The sequence below is a fragment of the Nothoprocta perdicaria genome, unplaced genomic scaffold, assembly GCF_003342845.1.
Source record: "Nothoprocta perdicaria isolate Ctin4 unplaced genomic scaffold, notPer1 scaffold_37, whole genome shotgun sequence".
Lineage (NCBI taxonomy): Eukaryota > Metazoa > Chordata > Aves > Tinamiformes > Tinamidae > Nothoprocta > Nothoprocta perdicaria.
Genome location: NW_020455610.1, coordinates 1,460,777 through 1,482,954, shown reverse-complemented (window position 1 = coordinate 1,482,954; position 22,178 = coordinate 1,460,777). Strand labels below are relative to the sequence as shown.

At 36.9% G+C, this 22,178-nt stretch overlaps 1 protein-coding gene across 2 annotated transcripts in view; it reads right to left on the bottom strand.

The window, feature by feature from the left end:
• PIBF1 (progesterone immunomodulatory binding factor 1) overlaps positions 1-22,178 on the bottom strand; it is a 102,514-nt gene that overhangs the window by 28,282 nt on the left and 52,054 nt on the right. For both annotated transcript variants that reach the window (XM_026044526.1, XM_026044527.1), the window contains exons 10-13: positions 10,812-10,977; positions 9,193-9,343; positions 6,106-6,196; positions 2,846-2,948 (exon numbers count right to left, since the gene is read on the bottom strand). In XM_026044526.1, the coding sequence (XP_025900311.1) occupies positions 2,846-2,948; positions 6,106-6,196; positions 9,193-9,343; positions 10,812-10,977 (511 nt within the window). The remainder of the gene's footprint in view (positions 1-2,845; positions 2,949-6,105; positions 6,197-9,192; positions 9,344-10,811; positions 10,978-22,178) is intronic.

The window sequence follows — 22,178 nt, the reverse complement described above, 5'->3', positions numbered from 1 at the left end:
TCTCTAGGAGGGCCTAAAAATAGTACACAGAAACTTGGGATGGTCATTACAGGAGAAACAAAATGAATCCGACTCATGGTGTTTGGAATCCTGTTCCTGATAACGTAAGAACATTAAAGGAGTGTTGTCACCATGAAGTTTCTCATTGTTCTCACTGATAAGAATGAAGTGCTTTGCTGGAAAAGACAGGTGCAGAATTACAATCTTGGTTTGATGTTGCTACCTCATTTCCTCTCTTGCAATTTTTTTCATTAAAATGCAAGTCAATTTATTAAAAAAAAAAAAAAAAAGAGAAAAAAGAGGGGAAAAAAAAAAGGGCTTTTCCTTCCCTCATGATGGTGCTGCTTTGGTGTCTATTGTTTTCTTCAAACTTAAAAGAAATGATCATTAAAATATATTAATCAAGAAATGCATTTCAGTCAATTTTACTGATTTATAGCAGTGTCTAAATACAGGTGTATATACCCAGGCTTGTTATAAATGCATATGCATATGTATGAATCTTAATTCTTATTCTTAATCTTATCCTTCAGCAAAAGTTGGAGTTTCTTTTTAAGTAACTTTATTTTCTTAACTAACATACAAGAGTTCCTTAGATATATCTGCGTTTTTTTTTTTTTTCTTTTAAATGCTAAAGCTAATCTTTTGCAACTGGACATTTAACTATTTAAGCCTCAATATACATTACTATCAAGGTTAACGCGTTCATCATGATTCATCTTGATTTATATTCTCTTTCAGAGTGAGTTGTAAACATATTTTCAGTAAAAACTTTTCAGCTGAGATATAAAAAAGCCCATAAACAACATCATAGAGAAAGTCACAAAAGTCAATTGGCAGCAAGGCAGATGTACTGGCTTTGTACATTCTTTTATTTTATTTATTTTTTTTAAATTTATGGTATAATTTTTACTCTATGCTGATTCAGTATTCGTTTGTTAAGCCTCCCAAAGACCATGGCAGCTTTCTAGACAAAAGAAATTGTCATCTTTCTGTTCTGGCATGGTTGGTAAAAAACCTCTGCAAAATCAACTGATTAATTATTCCCTAAATTTAATTTGGCTCACAAATTCAGTGTCAAGCACTACTTTGAAGGAGCTCATCTATAGCTTTCTATTTACTTAAACTTCAGTTAAMATAAAGTGAGCCTTAGAAGCAATAAGCTGCTCTATAAATATTTGTGTCCTGTTTCAAAAGAAGTCAGACTATTGATTGGTGTAACAGCAAAATTAAGTGTTTCCAATTCATTGCTAATAATGAATTTTGTGTGATTATTGCAGAATTGCATTGATATCAAATTGAGTGGGTTATAAAAAAACATAAAAAAAAAAAAATCCCATGAAGCATTCAGACTTTAAAACCAGACAAACTTTTAATAGAAAACAGGTATAATAACAGAAGTTCCATCTCCATGTGAGGAAGAGCTTCTTCACTGTGAGGGTGCCAGAGCCCTGGCACAGGCTGCCCAGGGAGGCTGTGGAGTCTCCTTCCCTGGAGATCTTCCCAACCCGCCTGGATGCCGCCCTGTGCCCCGTGCTCTGGGYGTCCCTGCTGGAGCAGAGGGTTGGACTGGATGATCTCTAGAGGTCCCTTCCAACCTCAACCATCCTCTGATTTTTTTGATAATGACATTTTATTTAAGAGGTTAAAGTGGGTATCCATGGGTTAGCTATCAACACCACACTGAACGTACTATTGGATGACATTCTGATTTAAACTCAAAAATCACAGGATCAAACAAGTGTCTATTAACATCATGAAAAAAGGGCTACGAGGCCATGGGGGAGTAAAAGGCGGTGAAGATGTTCCAGGGGAGTGTTGTTCAGTGGATCTGAACCAAGGTAGGTTCAGTAAATCTTTCACCACTGATCCCGAAGATCAGTGGGATTGTATGGAAGTGGAAGTCAGAGAGATTCCAAAGAGAAATAAAGCGCATGTTTTCTGGTGATAGTTAAAGCATGGCTAATGCTGGATGGAGCATCCCGAGGCGTTCAAGTCAAGAACATTTGAAAAGTATATTTTTGTCAAATGCAAATATCTAACAAAAAACTAGGAAAAAATCCATAATAAAATTTAACATCGGTTAAAATAAACTCTACACAAGATTTCACTACAGAATAATTCAACCATATTTTAAAATATGCAGAAAATKCAAGAATTTGCATTGTAAAGAAGTACTTTGGTATAGTTATCCTAACCGTTAATTACCATAGGTTTAAAAAGTCAAACTGCTAACTTCATTCCTGAAACAGTTATCCTAGGAATTCCATATGCTGGCAAGAACTACAGCAAACCTAGAAGTTCTCTGGTTCCTAGGACACACTTGAAAGAAAATCTCAAAAATATTTCCAAAAATTACTTCCAGTTGATTCTTATTCAGCAATTATTCTCCATATGAACACAACAGGTGTTTCCAGCTATCACATATAGATTTTAAAATAATGCTGAAATTTGTTGTATAGTTAAAAACTAGATTCTTTTTTAGCAGTTTATATTAAATATTCCCTATTCCCTAGCTGCGCAAAAATTAATGAGGTCTTTATTGAATAATTAATTATTGGACAGAACAAACTAGCCTGTCTAGCTGATATTCTGCTCAGAAATCAGAACTTTGTCTACCCCACATTTTTGCTTAGCCTATAAAATAACCCCTTTTCATTTTTGTTTGAAAATACAATACAAATCTCTTTGAAAAACTTCACTATAACGTTTTGGTCAATTATGAGGCCATTTTGTGACATGAAATACACAGTAAGTACTCTTTAGAATATATTTCATTTTATGCACAGCTGTTCTTCAATATTTACAGTTTCTACATATTTTATTTTTTGTGGCAATAGTTTACCTCTTGTGAAATCTGTGTTACTTGTTCCTTCTGATGTTCCAGATCTTTTACAAGCAGTGAGTTTTGCTTTTCTAGCTGCAATAACCTTCTTGCCAAATGAACACTGTGCCAATAAAAAGCAAGCTCCAGTTTATTTTTTTCCAAAATATGCAAACAAATTCTTATGCATATATATATATTCAGAACATGACTGATTTAATATCACTAGTGCTTAAGTATTAATACATAAACCATACAGAGAGACCATGCAGAATGATCAAAGTTGTAAGAAGAAAAATATAACAAATTTAGCAGTACTGAAATAGCATTCCTACAGTTATGCCACTGTATCATTTTTTATCACAAAGTAATTACCTAAATCATTTGCATGATGTTATATAGTGTCAAAAATCATATTAGAATATTTCAACTGATTATATGGCTAATTGCTTTCTAAAAACTTTAGAAAATATTATAAACAGCCTCCTCTTAAAAATACACATCTCTTCACTTTAAGGTACATTTTTTTGAGTAACAGTGAATACAATACTTATTTTCCAAACAGAGAAGAAATTACCTTATCCAATATTAAGTATCCTAGATGTAATATGTAACTGCAATATACAATTGCTGTATTTTTTTTTTAATTAAACTCTTTCCCAGATGAAAAGGATATATCTTATAGTTTCCTAGAACTTATAATTGATGAGACTGGATTATTCAGCTACCTAAACACCCTGGACAAAAAATAAAAAAAAAAAAAGTATAATATAAAAATAAATAGATCCTCAACCTCTCACATGTTTCACATCCAAATTCAAAATTTGCCATCAATTCACTTGCATAATTCCCTAGATAGCTATGGAAGGATTCAGTCTGCAACTGAATAGCCTAAATGTAGGCTCCTATTTCTAACATAGCTGTTTTGCTTAAGCTGTTCTTATAATCAATACAGTCCTTCTCAGTACAGTCACACTTTTTTTCCCAGTTTTCCCTAAAATGGACATCTAGCTGACTCCCAACTTCACTGATTGTATTGATTAGATCTACACTGATTGAAAAGGGTAGTTAGATGTCCCATCTTAAACTAGGTTCTAAGTATATATGTCTTACATATTGGTAATATATTCAATAATTATATATATTCAAATATAATATATTCAATATTCAGTTTGGCAACTTCCAGTGAAAAATTTATTTGGAAAAGACATGACTGTATCCTTCTAGTGAGAAATTCTAGCCTCCAACTTATCATACAAGTATGACACGGGAAATTCAAAGCTCTATAATTAAGGTGTACTGTGTTAATACCTCCCTTTATCTCCCTTTAGTGTGTTCTAATAACTGAACTACAGGCTTTAGATACAAAATCCATCCAAATAAGTAACAATTTTCAAAAATGTACATATAGAAGAGAGCAGCCTCTCCAGACATTAGACTCTGAGCAGACACTGTCCATAAATTGAAAATGTAAGACTGTAAATCTACAAATAATAGATAGCAAAGGGTTATCCAATTCCTGACCTTGCTATTGAAACTATAAGAGCATAAGCTGTCTAAAGGGGAATGACATGGAGCTTTATTTACCATTAAGCTAAGGCTTAGGATATGTAAAGCCAGATGAGTGCATTTATTTTTACTGAAAATCTGCCCGTAGTTACCACCTCCTCCTCAATAAAGTGGAATACACTGTTACACTGGGCAGAAGATACTAACGCTCCTCACCAGTGTCACACCATACAAACCTACCCTTTCAAACAGATAATCCCTTACTTTCATTTTGCATGCCAGGATGGTCCTGACGTTCTCAATTATACTTACTAAGAGGTAAAGAGATCCCAGAAGAGTCAGAAAATACCTTTAACTTATGTTACCAACACATAGTTTTTCAGTAGGAATACCACAGAGTACCAAGAAAAGGATATTTTCAGGTGGAAATAGAGCATCAAAATACCTATGGGCTCAGGAGACTGAAGAGATTCTGAACATCACTTTAAAGAAAGCTTAGGAGAAGTGAAGAAGCTGATTTAGGCAAATAATGGGGAGATGGGCAACTCTATCTGAAATTAGCTTAGTAGGGACCACCACGAGCCACATTCTACACATAATTTTCACAGTTGGACAAAGGGTAATTTGAGGCTACTCTCTCTATAAAGATCCTCAAACTTTATGAAGGTATTAAATGAGAAAAAGTAAAAATAATTCTCCAGAATAGTGGCTTCTTTTATTTAGGAGATAGATGTATGTTATGATCCACTCTGAAGAACAGAGAAATGAGCCACTTCTCCATACCTCAAATGAGGGCTCTTTTAGCTATTGGAGTACAGGGGAAACAGGGATATCTTACCATGCCAACTTGGGGAATGCAGTGCACGATACTTTTTCCATCTGAAACTACTCAGTGAACTTGACTTGAATTTGCAAATATTTAATGAGTCACAACTATATGTTTCAGGTAGGTTTATCAGTTTTGACCAGCTTAAAGTTAGACTAAGCAAACGGATAAAGGGAACTGTCTATAAAAACAGCTCATTCTGGAAAACTAGGGTTACATCCACCCTAGGAAATTATGCAGTGCTCAAGACTGTGATTACTTATACAGCAAACCATTAGTGACCCTGACAGCACTTTGGCAYGTGACAATCAACACTCTCCCAAATAGTTCCCAAATCAGCAGCTGTTGCCAATTTGTAGCTTACATGCAGCTAACACATGCTGAGAGCACAGTACTAGGGCAGTGTACTGCTGTAGTGGCCTCAGTGCTTGAAAGTCTTTCCAGGCATGTTTAAATTACTAATATGTGCACGATCTCCATGTCAAAAGTCACAAAATAGTTTCTTTTTCTCTGACAAGGAGGTCAACAAGTGTCATATCACGTGCTATCCCTTTGAGGGTGCTTTAGCACAGAGTTTCAATCAGATACTGAAGCACTTGCTATACACTTGCCAGAGTTCTTCATGTAGGATACCAGAAACTTGAAATTAAAGAGCAAGTAGTGGACTTTAAGGAAAATATTTTCCATGTTTGTAATAGATCCTTTCTTCTTAACCAATCCCAGATAATGGAACACTTACCTGTGTTATATGTTCATACATAAGTTATACGTTTATATAGGTTCTATGTGTTTATCACATAAAGATGTCTTGTTCTTTATCTTATTTCTTTGCATGTAACAGTAATTAAAAATCTCTAAGTTAATATTTTTTCTAAGACTGAACAAAACCAACATCTTAATTTACTCCATATTCAGCAAGTAAACACAGGAGGAAGGCACTTTTCACCTTTGCTTTAGTCGTCTTTTGGCTGTTGTAGGAACGTTGGCACCGTACCCATATGAAAAGAGAACCCTTTCAGCTTCAGCTTCATTTTCCACTGCAAAAAAAAAAAAAAAATCCAGCAAGGTGCTGTTAATAAGCTGTCAAACATATATTTAGTGTGCAACAACTTACAAACTCCTAAGAAATTCTATTTATAATTCTACATGTGCAAAGACACTTTTCTAGAAGCTAAATTTTCAGTTGTGTGAACTGCCATACCTTCTGGAATGCAATGGAAATCACTATGTGAATTCACAAACAGCACTCAGGCAGTGCTCTGTATTTGCTTCTTATGACACTGGCAGGCATCTCACTTTTTATTTTTCCAGTCAACATAAGACTTATGAATTGTGAAACTATAGGAAAAGAGTTCCATGTCTTTGCACATTATTATTTATATGGTCACAAAATATATACGCTAAAAGTGTAGGATAAATTCAGCAGTACAGGGTTCGCTTGTTTATTTTTTTTCCTAAATAGTTCAGTCTGTGCATTCATAAGGAAGGGGAGGAAGGTGAAGTTAGAGAGTACTTAAGTCAGCTGGATTAAGTACAGTCACTTAACTGGACTTAAATACAAGTCATGGTATGTGGTGGCGTGCATCTGAGGTCACTGAAGGAACTAGCCGGTGACACTGAGAGGCTGCTTTCCATTCTCTTTGAAAGCCTGTGATTTTCAGGAGAAGTTTCTGGTAAGTGCACACCTGCCTAGGAACCACATGGCAGCTTTGGTGAATCAGGCAGTTGACAATAGGTCAAAGAAATTTAAGAAATGGTGTGAAAGTCCTATCTGAGTCATTCTTTCCTCCCTATTGTTCTATCGCTTGAAACGAGAAATAAATTCTCCCCAAAACAATTTGCAAAACTATATACAACAGATTTCCTCCTTTCTCTACTGCCCCTTTAATGCTATTTTAAAGAGGGATTTTTAGAACATATTCATGAAAAGTTTTTTCAGAGTAGAGCTCCTGTGCTAGCTCTACGTCTAGGCACACCCAAAACAGCAAAGAATTTCCAGCAAGTATGAAGGATGAAGTTTACTGATGCTGAAGTTTGAAGACACAAGAAATTCCTAATTTAAAGGCCGATTTTATGACAGGGAATTCTCCAGCTCCTGTAATACCACTGGTCCAGAAGAACATAAATATCTCTTCAACTGCCTCAGTAATAATCCTTCTTTTCAACCACAAGTTCAGTGTTGTATTTGTCCAAAAACTGGCCAATAACAGCCTAAAATCTAAATTCTTATCTCTCAGTAGCATCTGAAAAGTTAGGGAAGAGGTTTTTTTATCTCCTACATTTTAACTTCTTAGGGAAAAAATTATTCTTTTTTTTCTTTTTTCTTTTTTCTTTTTTCTTTTTTTTTAAAGATACCAACCAGTAGGAAGCAATAAAGTCATTCAGTCTACAAGAAAAAAACCCAAAAGTGAGATTATACTTTTGAAAGATTTTACTTCCTGAAGAGGGAGAGACAGATATTGAGACAATTTACTTTTGTTAATTATCTCGTGTGGAAGCCACTCAGACGCTCTAGGGAGGGTCTACATACATTCTTCTAGGTAGATTCTGGAATTTCAATTTCCTGTTATTTCAATACTAAAGTGAGACACAATGCAGAGGGACTAGAAGTCCCAATTCAGTGGTATCTTCTAGATGCACATTCCCCGAAAGGAAGAAAAGATTTTGTTCTGAGGAAAACTAAAAACCCCTGCAAGTGCTTGGCTTTCAATTTTARTGTAATTCAACTGGAATTCAGCCTTCATGATTCTTAATCATAACTTCTACTGTTAAAGACTATAGTAATGGTAATGAAAAACAATGTGAGTTACTAAATAGAGTATCTACTGAAATAATATTGTACTGTAACTCATCACTTTTTTCTCCAACAGAATTTAAAAAGGAACTGCCATTATATTTTCACTGRGCAGAGATCATTTGTAAACTTTCATTTCTTTCAATGATATTTTGTAGCACACAAGTAGTAAATAGAACATTTTACAACWTTTAGCAAAAAGTTAAAGAGTAATTTAGGTCTGCATGAGTAAGAGCTTTTCTGATGCATGAGAAAATGCAAGCTTGTGTATTCAAAATAACATTTTGAATTTGATTTTCTTCAACAAAAATGAAACAAAATCCAAATATTCTGAATTAATACATAAATACTCCTTGGATAAGACAGCACATAGTTTTCAAAAATCATGTTACTGACTAAATGTAAGCAAGTATATACAAATATGGTTATGGTCATTCTGCAACCTTTGGGTGGTCATGCCATTCTAACAAGTAGAAGATGCAGTTTATAAAATTAATAAAATATATACAACCTAGTTACTGAAGATATAGCCAGGCATCACAGAATAATCACACTGTCTGTTATTTACCATTTTTACAAATAAAGCTAATATAACATTCTTCTACCAGACCTGAAAAATATTATTTATAAATTGTCATGAGCAAAGAGAGAAGGGCAAGAAGACAACACGAATTAGTCTGAAATCTTAAAAAGGATTACTCTATTTACATACAGGCTCAAAGACATCAAGATTAGAGTCTTAGTTTCTAATTAGAAAGGACTTGCTTTGTGGATTCATTAAGGATATGAATATAATCCATAGAATTCTCTACAAAGAAATGATTTCACAGGAATTTTGGTATGTTTGAGGATATACATTTTTTTTTTCCAACCAGAGATAACAGTTTTCAAGAATAGTTAAAAAGCCTTTAACATTCTCAAATTTAAGTCATGGTTTAATACTCATAACATACTTATCTGTCATAAGAAATTCCTTATATCTATTTAGAAAATCAAAACAATGGGATTATTTTTAATATCCATACATCTAACTTGATATATTTTAAAAATATTTGAATAAATACATCATTAATATTTTCTATTAAAACCTTTACTGACTGCATCCTCATTGTTGTGCAGGAGGATGGAAAATGCCAGACATTGTGTGACAATTTCCAAGTTCCGTGACAAGGAACACATCCTGCCAGAATGTCCTCAAGAAACACCTCAAAGCACAAGACAGCCTGGGTCAGAACTTACTCTCTGCTGTTTGAATTATTATCTCATCAAGCTCTTTCTCAAGTTTTTCATAGGTATCCAGCCTTGCCTGAAACTCAGCGTTCTGTGTCTGAAGTTCCATAATGCGTGTTTCACTGGAAGACTGGAGACTGTAAAATTCCTTAGTAAGGACCTGTGAGAGGGAACAAAGAACCCGTGAGGAGCTCAGGGTTTATAGCTCTTCATGAGAAAGGTAAAGGCAGACATTCAACAGGTTCACTAAATAGCAATAATGCATTACATTTGATCTAACTTTTGCACAGGAAGAGATAAAATGCTTTAAAAAGTGGCTTTTTTTTCAACTGCATTACCTTGCATAGATTAAACTGTCAGGTCACATGACACTTAATGCCAGTCCACCAAGGCACTAGTAATTCTAAGAATTTATCCCYGAAATAGCTACAAGAACAGCATTAACATGTAATTAACATGTAATTAACAGCAAAAAACACATTCATTGCAGTTCTTTAAATGGTTTTACATTCACTTACGAAACTGAAAAAGCAATGGTGGCTCCTTTACAGATGGCAAAGACATAATGATCAAAATTCAGTATCTTAAGATACACTAGGTTCTTATTACTTACTAAAAATCACGTAAGTTACTTATTACTGAAAGGTAACATACCCTTAATCAACACTAATCTAAATACTTAATTCATTAAGTATAAATAAGATATGCCCCATATTTGAAAGTAGAAGTTATAAGGATCTGTAAAAAACCTTAAAGCTTAAAAGGGAAGTTTAATATGGTGCCTGAAACAGAAAATAACACTGACAAATATTATAAAACCAACTGGAATGACAGAATCCTTGGTTAGTAATGTCATTACCTGTGTGTTGCACAGAAAAAAAATAAAGTAATAATCAAGTAGTACTGTAGCTGTATTTCAATATTGACTTCTCAAATATAGATTCAGAACGAGGGAGATGACAGCTGAATTTAAATCTCAAGATAGAGATGTATATGCACAGTGTATACAGCAACAGTACCAGAATAACTGTTAAAAGCACTGAAGAATACACAATGCTTAGAGAAAGAAGCAACTCAAACACAAAAAGATGAAATAAAAACATTCATCTACTGTCTTAAGAATAAGTTTATATGGCAAAATTTGGCAATATATGAAATAGCTGGTTCCTGCCTTTAGCATACATGAGAAAGCACAATGTGCTGAAACTCAAATAAAAGCAAGAGCTCGTTCATGAAGTAGTTGACCCACAATATACTAGTGAACACAACACTACTAAGATTAATACCTTGTAAGAAGAAAGGATAAGAAAAAAATAGTCTTAGTATATGGCCTACATGTATTTTAAAAGGAAATTAAAAAAGAGTAACTCCATCAAAAAGGAGAGAAGATGAAAACTGTTGTCTTACTCATCCCTCAATCTTGTTTTCCATTGAATCTGTCAAACTCAAACTTGGTTATTAAATTGGTCATTGTAAACTTGGTCATTAGATTTTGCTTCCACAGAACTTGGTAGAAATACATGGAAATATGTTTATTTTCTGTTGCCTTCTCACCAAGCTTTTCTTCATTTTTAAACTCTAACTGAAAAAGACTACATAATACCCAGTAAAGTATTTTTATAACATACCTCCAGCTTTCTCTGATATTTCTCACATTCTATCTGGCACTGTGAAAGATTCTTAGCTGTTTCTTGCTGCATGAGTTGAACATGTTCACTTTCAAAGGACTTTAACTTACTTTGGTGAAGAAGTTCAGCTACTTTGCTTTCTGTGCCAAGTTGCATTTGTCTGTACCTGAACGAGAAAAGAAGGGTGACTCAAATATTGGAAAAAACAGAATACATGTAGATCATATTAAGTTAGTTCTGCTCACCACAGTCTATAGATTGCAAAAATGAATACAGTATATTAAAGAATTTAATATATATTAATATATGTAACTATGGCAGCCTGTATTTGGTAATTTCGTCCAAAACTTTTAATACTAAAATAACAATAAAAGACTAAGCCCCGTGCTTTGCTGAGCATGTGGTTAATACAGAATCAAATAAAAATGACCTTACAGCATGCCTTATTTTTAAAAACTGTTACATCAACATTCTGGGTGCACCGATGCATACACTGCATACATCTAACACTGAAATCTTATAGAGGACATGGAGGAGATCCACTAGGAGGTATCAGGGAGACCTGGATCTCCTGTCTGCACCAGCATTTGCTGTACATGATAGGGAAAAGTGGTAGCAGTCCTTGTGTTATCACTGCTGCATATATCATATCTGCTATAGGCCTCGGTGTTAGCAAGGCTGGATACATCTTTTGGGACACTATGCTGCTCTTCTCCCTACCCAGWGATATTCAGAAATATCAGACCACAATATTCCCATAATCAATCAGAACCATAATAGGYATGAGGACTCTCAAAAGCAGAAATGAAGTGTGATTCATATTCATAAAACATTGATTGCTCTAAGTATATTCTTGACTATATGTCTAATAAATTATAGGTGATAGATAAATTATGTTCCACTTCGAAGTGGATTTCAACTGTGCTTCTTGTATTTACAAGCGACCTCAGAAAAAGGGGAGCRAAAGTTTCCTGATGGAATATTGAGTTACTGCGAAAACAGGGTTCATGTGAAGATCAGGAGAAACTTTTGAAACAGAACATCAAATCACATAGGAAATTCAAATTATATAAATGCAACAGATCATAGGAAGAAAAATTGTAATTTGTGACAGTCAGGAAGGTGATCTTGGAACAACAGGTATTTAAGTACATGAAAAAAAAGCAGTTCCATTTTCAACAAAGGCCAAACACAACTTTTGAGGAATTACTACAACAAGAATAGCGAAAACATAAAAATCCCTGTGTTGCTTCACAGTCCCATGGCRTTTTCTGCATACTGAATGTTGAGTACAGTTCTAGCACCTCACCTCAACGAGCAGTAACAGAACTGGGTCAGGGGAAGGTAACGAGGATTACCTTGACAACTGGCAACATCATGAGACTATACAAATTACATAACCTAGAGCCCTACAGCTGGGAAAAGAGATGGTCTGGGGAAATGGGAGAAGTATTAGAGCCTTGTGCCATCGAGAGTGGCAAGGATACTGAGGAGTTGGTTATTCACTGTATTTTTGAATAGATGACTGAGGAGACACCTAAGGAAGCCAGCAGATGCAGAATGTAAACGGAGAAGTCACTCCTCACTGAGCATAGCATGAAAGCTGCGGAATTCCTTGCCATTGGATGCTGTGGATGATGGAAAGCAACACTCTAAGGTAGTGGACAAACCCATGGAACATAAGCCTTTGACAAACACTAAATGCACGCCAGTACATCTCACACCAAGTCACATAACAGCCAAATGTTAGAATGGGAGATCAACCTTAACTCCAACAAGTACATGTTAACTATCATCTGCTGAACAGCAGGTGCAACACCAGTCTACTCTATTARGCATCGTGTGTTTATTAGGGAAGACTGATACTATTTAATCAAAACATGGAGATTACTCCATGTATTTCTTCCAAGGACTTCAGATGCAGGAATGTTTCTATGGCACAAAGAGGAAGCAGTTTCCACTGGAATTAACCTGATGGAACAGAAGGGTGTCACTGGGATGTTCTTGGCAGTCTGTAGACATTTGGGTATGAGTAAATAATGCAATGTGGTTCCATGCATGAACCACAGATTTCACCCCCGCAGCGTGCATGTGCAGAGATGAGAAGCTTTACCTCCTGAGCCACTTTTCTTCAATAGAAGTGTGACATTTCTTCTCAAAAGGAAGTACTGCACTCAAACTGCTAAATGGCAGTTACCTATCTAGTATCAACTATTGCTGTYACTTCGACAGTGCTTTTGAGGCTGCTGAGTGCTTTATGCATTTCATCATTTCTCTCTGACTATATGCTCCTGTTTTCATTTTATCACACGAAAGCAGCTCCAGCACTGCAGCGCTCTCCACAGCTTGTACATGGAGACATGACAGTAAATCAGTTCTACCATTCACGTTGTCACAGTCCCAGCAAGACCTTTCTGCTATAAGATGGGCATTATCTCCACAGAAATGCATGTTACCGAGTCACCTGATATACAATGCAACACTCAATGAGATTTATCTAGCAGTCATATTTATTGCCTAGCAATAACAAATTCATCCTTTGTGCCTCTACAGCAAACAAATGAGGCTGCCTCTCCACAGATGATGCCTTTCTGTAGACTGCTTCTGAGCCCAGAATGGCTTGAGGTTTAATGATCTCTTCCGTGCAGCGCTGACACTGCCAACCTGCATCAACGCAGATAGGGCACCCGCAGCCCTGCTGTGTCTGTAACTCCACTGCCTTCAGTGGAGTTACAATTGGCAAGCACTGCCAATTTTCAGTAGCCTACGAGTGCATGATTCATATGGTACTAGCCACGTTATGGAGACTGATTTTCTTACATGCATTACACCAGTAATGATTCCGAGACAAGTGCATTTACGATGCAGTCTGGGATGATGTGTCTGACGTCTGAGAGTTTTAGTATACCTTCTTATCACCACATACTCATTTTTGCTTGTATTACAGAAAACTACTTCCTTTTATGACGTTTGCCGCTTTTCCTGGAATTGGCAGAGAGAAAAAAAAATGTTGTTGGCCAAGTCGGTTTTCTTTTGACCTCYCTGGTGACTCCTCCGGTGTAGCATGGTCAGAGTCTCTGCCACGTTTACTATTACTAGGCCAGCAAATATAAAACCACCTCTAACTTTTCTGGCTGCTCTTTCAGCCTAAGTGCATATAGGCACACGCACACATACAGTGTTGCAGCACAAAGGCAAAACACATGCCTCAGTTTACCAAGGTGATCTCTAGGGAAAAACCAACCAAAACCACCATGTGYTTTAATTGAACTATCATGAGACAAAAGTGGCTGGAATATAAAGAACTTTTGCCATCAACGAATTTTAGCAAGTTTGATATACTGAAAAAGCAGTTTTCATCTCATAAAAGGACAGGGGTCAAACTACAAATTGAGCTAATGAAAAAGTGCAAAAAAAAAAAAAAAAAAGGAAAAATGAGGAGCATTTGGAATGAGGTTCAAATTTCAAGATATTTCTGTGCCATTAAAATGACCTGTAAAAAAACCTGAGGCTTGCTATAACAGACTGGCAGAACGGTTACCAAAATGGTTGACTATCAAAAAGGTTATTTAGAGTAAAGGAGTATTTTTAGCCTAAAGTAGAAGACAGAATATTCAGCATTTKAGCTTTGTTTGGTTTGTAAGGATGGTTTTATGATTCTTGTAGCAAAGGTGAGTTTTATTTTTGCAACTGGTGCGTGATGAAAGTGATGACTTTCAGAAGCCTTCACACTAGGAGCATAAGCTGAAGGATTTCATTGGAAAATCTTCCGAATTTGACTTTCATGTACGTTCATATGTATAGGAAGACACAGTGAAATCTAACTAGCAGTACTGTAAGTGTTCAAGACAGGATTAAGCATAGCCTGGTTTAAGGAAGTACATACTGAGGTTTAAGCATAGCCTGGTTTAAAGAAGTACATACAGTAACTTATCACGCCATTCTGATGCTGATTATACTGAAGAGAATAAATAATGACTAACAAATGGTTTTCATTAATTTGGAATTTATTACTATTTTGATATAATATTTCCTACTATTGCTTTTACTTTTAATACTTTATAATTACAATAATTACTCTAGTTCACCCTGATTTATTATGAAGGCCCAGCTGCCTGAAACAGCAAATGTCACATTTAAAGGCCAGAATAAAATTTACATAAATAAAATCTAAACAGAATTCTTTGAAAAAAGCAGGACATACAAACTTGAACCGAGGAATATGGAATATATGTTTATACAGCGACACACACATATAAACATATATATGTTTGTTTGCCTTGCTGCTGCACACAGTGAGAGCAATGGAGCGAGGAAAGGGCAACGCTATTCAAAGGCTGCTCTCACTTATACATATATATAGAGACTCACACAACAGCATTACCAAATTCTTATAAGCATCCTGTAAGGACTAGGAGAGCAATCTAATCTATTTTCTACCTAGCATAAATAGACTTGTGTCTATCTTACAATCAGCTACCCCATACACAAAAACTGAGATGTTCCACAGTATTCCTCAAAAGGGAATATAATTGAACAGTAAAGTWCATTAGAACACAGTGATATTTATAAAGGTAGGCATTCAAGAAATAATAAATCTAGGCATTAAGCTTGTTCACAGAAGAGAATGCCAAGCAAGTAAAGACTACATCACAGTAGTGATGTACTTCTTCCAAAGCAAGATGTACTTCTTCCAAAGGAAGTCCTGTGAAGATTATAGAACCTAAGCAGCAATTCCTTCTAAATTTGCAAACTTATGATGTATTATATCCATCCTACAGCTCTCAAGCAGATATTGTAGACATACCTTTCAAGCTTAAAAAAAAAAAAAAAGAAAAAAAAAAAAAGAAAAAATGAGAGAAAGAAAAAAAAGAAAKCCTAAGTTGTGAAATCATCCCGACTCCACAGATGGGTCAGTTCCAGGTCTAAGATCTTTAGAGTAATTACAATATGCTCTCCTATTTGTACAAAACCCTCTACTCTGGTTCAGTGCCAAATCTGTAGAGAAACTTAAACACTGCACTATTCCTCCCTGACCTCTCCTATTGCAAACCTCTTCCTTCCAGCCCCAACATGTCTGCTGGTGCTCCTGCCCTTTTCCCTCTCTGTCTCTGTTCCAGCCCAGGTTTCTCCACATTTCCAGGTCTATTCATATTCCTCTAARATCGTCTAAGGGGGACGATCTGTTTTGTTTGTTTTTCCTCTCACCTCGTTTCTATCCTATGCAGTTTCATTTCCTATCTTTATATCCATACCCTGCCCTCTCTACTTTCTCTCTGTTCCTACACCACCTTCACAGCTTGGCATCCTTCCTCGAGCGCGAGCTTACTTCTTTCACAACCAGAGCCAAGGTTCTAGTTTAACTTTCTCAGCTTTTGCAATAGCGTTGGGATTCACAGAATCCCAGAATGGCTGAGGTTGGAAGGGACCTCTGGAGATTATCTAGTCCAACCTTCCTGCTCACGCAGGGACACCCAGGGCACGGGRCACAGGGCGGCATCCAGGCGGGTTGGGAAGATCTCCAGAGAAGGAGACTCCACAGCCTCCTTGGGCAGCCTGTTCCTGGACTCTGAAGTAATGGAAGTGATTCCTCACTACCGAAGAGCCCAAAGCTCTGTATGAAAGTGCAGAAGAGAGAGCTCTCCTTACACATCATTTTGCTCTGCGGAGTCATGGAAGGAGTAAGAGCAGTTCAGAGATTGGTCAGCATCTAAAATAATTTCAGTCATGTTTTAGACTGCATATCTGCTGTCCATGCACACAGGAAACAGACATCAGTTCAAACAGGGCTACTTGAGGGATCCTGCTTGCACTTTCTTTTTGATCCTTGGCACTGAAAATTGGCAGGGATGTTTCTGAATAGTCACGAGTTTTCCATGAACTGGGTTCACGCACYACCCACTGTAACTGAAAAAGGGATCCCCACTTTTAATTGCTGTTGTTGCTACYTTCTGTAGGACTGAACACGAATCGGATGCATCATATATCTGGTTAGTTTCACACAATGAATGTCAATGCTAATATTCTGGGATTTATATATATATTATATATGTTAATTTAAATAATTCTGTGTGTAAATTAAATAATTCTAGGTGTTCCTGCTTGAACAGGAGGGTTGGACTAGATGATCTCTAGAGGTCCCTTCCAATCTCTCAGCCATTCTGTGATTCTGTGGAAAATTTTACASCGTTAGATATACTATATTTACATGCCAGTATCTCATACAACTTATTGCTTTATTAATTTCCATCAATTATATTACTGTTAGTGTGGACTAAAAGAACAACACACATAATACCAAGAAATCTCTGACAACATAAAAAATCTCAGAGTACAACGATTAAACAGAAGATGAAGTCTGTCATCTACAAAYGGTTTCAACAATGAAAAAATCCCATTTTTGCTTAAAATTTATTTTCCCCAAATAACAGTCAGCTTTTTTTTTCCCCTAGCACAGCATTCTTGTCTTAGATTGCTATTAAAAAAACTCCAGAAATGTATGGCTTAAATGTTAAAGGGTAAACAAGATTTAACATGCAAGTTCTTGCCAGATGTTACATTTGCTTCGTATCAAGTAATTAAACATACAGTGCTTTTGCATGTGGTTTAGTGAAATCTGTTTGAGAAAGCAAGCTCAGAAGCTTTGTTTAAAGCTGCTTGCTTCAAAGCAGATTTTTCAGTTTTGCAGCACTCTAAGGTTTGTTACGCACCRGCCTCTGATCCTCACTCTGTTGAAACAACTTCCTTGAAGGCAGCTCTTCCATATAGTGCCTTGTAGTTTGCAGAAAAGGCTAGTTCTGAAGATCTAGATTCAGCAARATAAATGCTTGTTTACATCACCAATTATCTCAGGGTATTAAATTCCAATTTGTGTGTGCAGTAAATAGAAGTCTTCATTATGCAAAGCCCTGTTTTGTTTCTAACCTAGCAAGGCCCCAGTTTACACTAGCCTGGACACTTTGGCCTGCAGTGCTCACTGAAAACACACAGACTTCCAAGTCCTCCTGTACTTTACGTCGGGGATAGAAACACATGAGCTGCTCCACAGTTCTTCTCCTCATGAAACTGTAGCGGGACTGGCAAGGAGCACGGTTAAAAGGCTGTGTGTTTTGGATTAATGTACAAATTACTGGGCATCTAAATAACCTTCACTGCTTGTTTGTGTTTATTCAACTCAAGAGGAAACCCAGAGACCTCACTCTGATGTTCCACCTCTTCAAAAATTAAGAAATTAACATGACCAAAAAAATGTACATGATTAAGATACAGCTGCTATACCAGGATGACTAGCAGTGAAATTCCTGTTTAATTCCTCATCTGTATATTGCACAGTCATATCCCCTCTTATTCATTGCCTCTGTGAAATCTAGATTCTTTTTTGCACCATGCCACAGCCTCAAGRTAACACTAGTAATGCAGATACCAGCAGCTCTACATCAAGCTCTGAGTGTTTGTAAGAAGCCAGACAGTCCTATTGCTTCCAGCCCTGCTCAGACACACTACACAAAGTTATCTATTCTATCTGGGTGCCTTGGCACATAAAATGGGAAAGGTCTAATCAGTCTTGAAGGTATCGGAAACTTTCTGAACTGGAACATGCATCTGCGCATAAGCATAGCTGGACTTCTCACTGCCTAAACAGTTATGCCAGAACTAGGACTTCCATATTTCAATTTTTAAACTTTAGTTCTAATGATACAATCCTTAAGGTTGGAAGGGACCTCTAGAGGTCATCAAGTCCAACCCCCCTGCTCAAGCAGGGACACCCAGAGCACGGGGCACAGGGCTGCATCCAACTGGGTTTGGAAGATCTCCAGAGAGGGAGACTCCACAACCTCCATGGGCAGCCTGTTCCAGGGTTCTGGCACCCTCACTGCTGAAAAACTTTTCCTCAAGTTCYTGAGCAACTTTTGGTGCTTCAGCTTGTGGCCATTTCCTCTAGTTCTATCGCTGTCCACCACTGAAAAGAGGCTGGCCCCATCCTTCTCGCTCCATCCCTTGAGGTATTTAAAGACATTGATCAGGTCCCCTCTCTCCTCTTCTCCAGGCTGAACAGGTCCAGCTCCCTCTCAGCCTTTGCTCATAGGGCAGATGTTCCAGGCCCCTGATCATCCTGGTAGCCCTGCACTGGCCTCTCTCCAGCAGCTCCACATCCCTCTTGTCCTGGGGAGCCCAGAACTGGACACAGTACTCCAGATGTGGCCTCACCAGGGCTGAGTATAGAGAGATGATCACGTCCCTCAACCTGCTGGAGATGCTCTTCTTAATGCACCCCAGGATCCCATTGGCCTTCTTGGCCATGAGGGCACTGCTGCCTCATGGTYAACTTGTCGTCCTGTGATAGCAGTGATAGACTGAAAAAGATTCCTTACCTGCTGTATGGTTTTGTCTATCACACAGATACTAATCCAAGAGCACAAAAAATCTCTTTATGTCTTCAATTAAATTTTCTGTGCACACTATTCTTTGAGTTCTCATTGCATCAAAATTAGCATTTTTTAAAACTGATAACGTTACTTCATGGTCTACTTCAGTGCYTGTAAAAACTGCCATATTAATAAAGCTAAATTTCATACTAAATTAACAAAAAGACAAGAAATAGTAGTGAGTTTTATTCCCTAAAAATGTATATAGATTGTTATATAAAATAATCAGTTTGAACTGTCACTGCAAGAGATATTGATATGGGAAATCTAAACAGGTGCACAAAAAAAAAGGCTGGCATCAACTTTAGATCCTACTTTATACTAAATTTCAAATTTATAAATTATATTTAGAATTGTATGTCTTGGTAATTACTTCTGCCTTTCAAAATTATTATTTTAAGCTACTGTAAAATTTCAATAGAAATTCAAAAATATATCTCATTAACTTATTAGTGGAGTTGATAATATTTATTATGGAGTAATTATTAGCTTTTCCATAACTACTACTACTTAAATAAATATTTTTTTCATAACAGCAATATTTGTAATTCCGGAACACAGCTACAATTAATTGCTATTGTAGTGGATTAAATATATCTCAAAAATTTTGGTGGAAAAAAGCTGTCCACTACACTTTTATTACTGCATCACAAACATTATTCTTTGCATCTCAACCAAGTGAACAATCAGAATCAAGAGTTAGGTAAAGACTCTTGTTTATTTTATCCTCTTGGTCGAAATATATGAAATGATATATTCTTAAGCTCTCCTCTCCCACTAGTCACAATACTTACTTTTCTTCAGCTATTCAATTCATTAATATTTTCAGGTCTTTCTTGTATTTCTGTGTGGAATGATTATTACTCATTACGCTAATTTAGTAYTGAGGGAGTTGCCAGACTGTCAATACATGCATGTATTTAAACTCTAAATGGATCAAATATGTTTTGACATAGCATTATAGACCTTCTCAGCTCATTCTTAACCTTATTTGCAAATATTCCTTTTGTTGAATGCTCTAGTGCAGTAACTTTTCAAGATGCTAGCTGAAACAAATGTAAGATAGATAAGGAAGGAAACTTGATATTACTTTACCTACACCACCAAATTTACATAAAGCGAATTCTTTGGGTAAATAGGTAGTCAGAATTTCCAATACACTGTTAAAAGCTCTTTAGGGAATAGCCTTTATTCTTTTTCTTTAATCAAGCCACACTCATACTGTCACTGTGAAAAAGAGCACACTGCATCCAAATATGCATGTGCACACATGCTTATATTATACACATACACACACAAAACTCAAACTCCTGGAGGACTCATAAAACTCTCGTTGCTATAGCTCCTAGACTATTGACCAATATTATAAAATACATCTTAAGACACAAAGTTTGAACTTCTGTGGAGCCTGAAAAATAAGTTACTCAAAACTTATATATTTGTTAAACCTCAGCCATAAACAGACCAAGACAGTTAGATAAGTGACAACAGCAGTACTGAAAGGTCTCTGCCCTTTTAAGAAATAAAATGCTAAAAGTGCTGAAAACCCAGGCAGCTACAAACAGAAAAAGAATGACTGGAATGCCATGCACCTAAAAACACTACCAGAAACAAACAGGCAGATCTTTAAGTTCTTCATATCACACATAAATACTGCACATAATAAAATTAAAAATAAATTATAATCTGAACAACTACCAAAAAAAAAAAAAAAAAAAAGTTTTCAAATGATGAACAGGAAGAAAAAGGAAATGGGGAAGTCATCTTTGAAGCCTCACAGGAAAGGACAAGGAGAGAAACAGGGAAGCAGGGACAACTGTTTGAGATAGGGCAGAACTGGGAAACCATCAGACAAAGCTCCTTTGACATCTAAGAGGAAAGATATATGTAGCCACTGCATGAGAGAGTGCTGCTCTCACCATTTTCCTCACAGAGAGCRGTGGAATAGGTCAGAAGGTTAGGGTTCAAACTGCCATAATTTAGCAAGTGATCGGTATGTCCTTTATATCACACATAACAGGTTTCATTCCATGATAAGCAGAGTTCAAAGTACAGGCATAGCTTGTTATCTGGCAAGGATGTGTTCCTGAGAGCAGCACAGTTAGCAATCTCAGGGATAGCAAAGCAATTTTCCCCATGAGAATTAATGTAATAGAAGGAGGTATTTGCATAGTCTTAAGAAATACATGGAATTTAAATACTTGAGGTCAGTATCCTGAAGCATAATTTTCGATTTATTTCCCAATAATACTACMCATAAAAACAAGGTCTGGGTAATGCAAATGCAAAACAGAGTAACTGAATAATCCAAGTTGGAAGGGTCTGCAGGAGGGAGATAGCCCAACATCGTGCTCACAGCAGGGCCAGCTATGAGATCAGATCAGGTTGCTCAGGCTTTTATCCAGGCAGGTTTTGAAAACGGAAAAGGACAACAAACTCTCTGGGAGATGCTGGACTACTCTGGTGGTGAAAAAAACTTCCATATATGTCCAGGTGGAACCTCTCCTGTTCCAGCTGATGGCCGCTATCTCAACACCACAGTGAAAAGCATCGCTCCATCTTCTCGCTGAGCACCCTTAGCTACTGGGGCTGCTGTTAGGCCCTCACACCCGGCCTTTCTCCAGGCTGAGTGAGTGCCTGTTCCTTGGTTCCTCCTCACCAGGCAAGAGTTTCAGCCCTGACCACCCTGGGGGCCCTCGCTCTGGTTGATGAGCCTGTTCCTCGTCCTGAGTGACCCAAAAGGGGCCAGAGCAGTCTCAGGGTGCTGAATGAGGAAGAATCACTTCCCTCAGAGCATCCCAAGCCCCTGCGCCTGGGTCACCTGCTGGCTGGTGCGGAGCTTGCTGCTTACGAAGGCCACAGGGACGACGTGTCTCCAAATGCAAGATGTTCTGTCTAATTCTCTTAGTATTTGGATGCCACATAAAAGCTGCTAAAATAT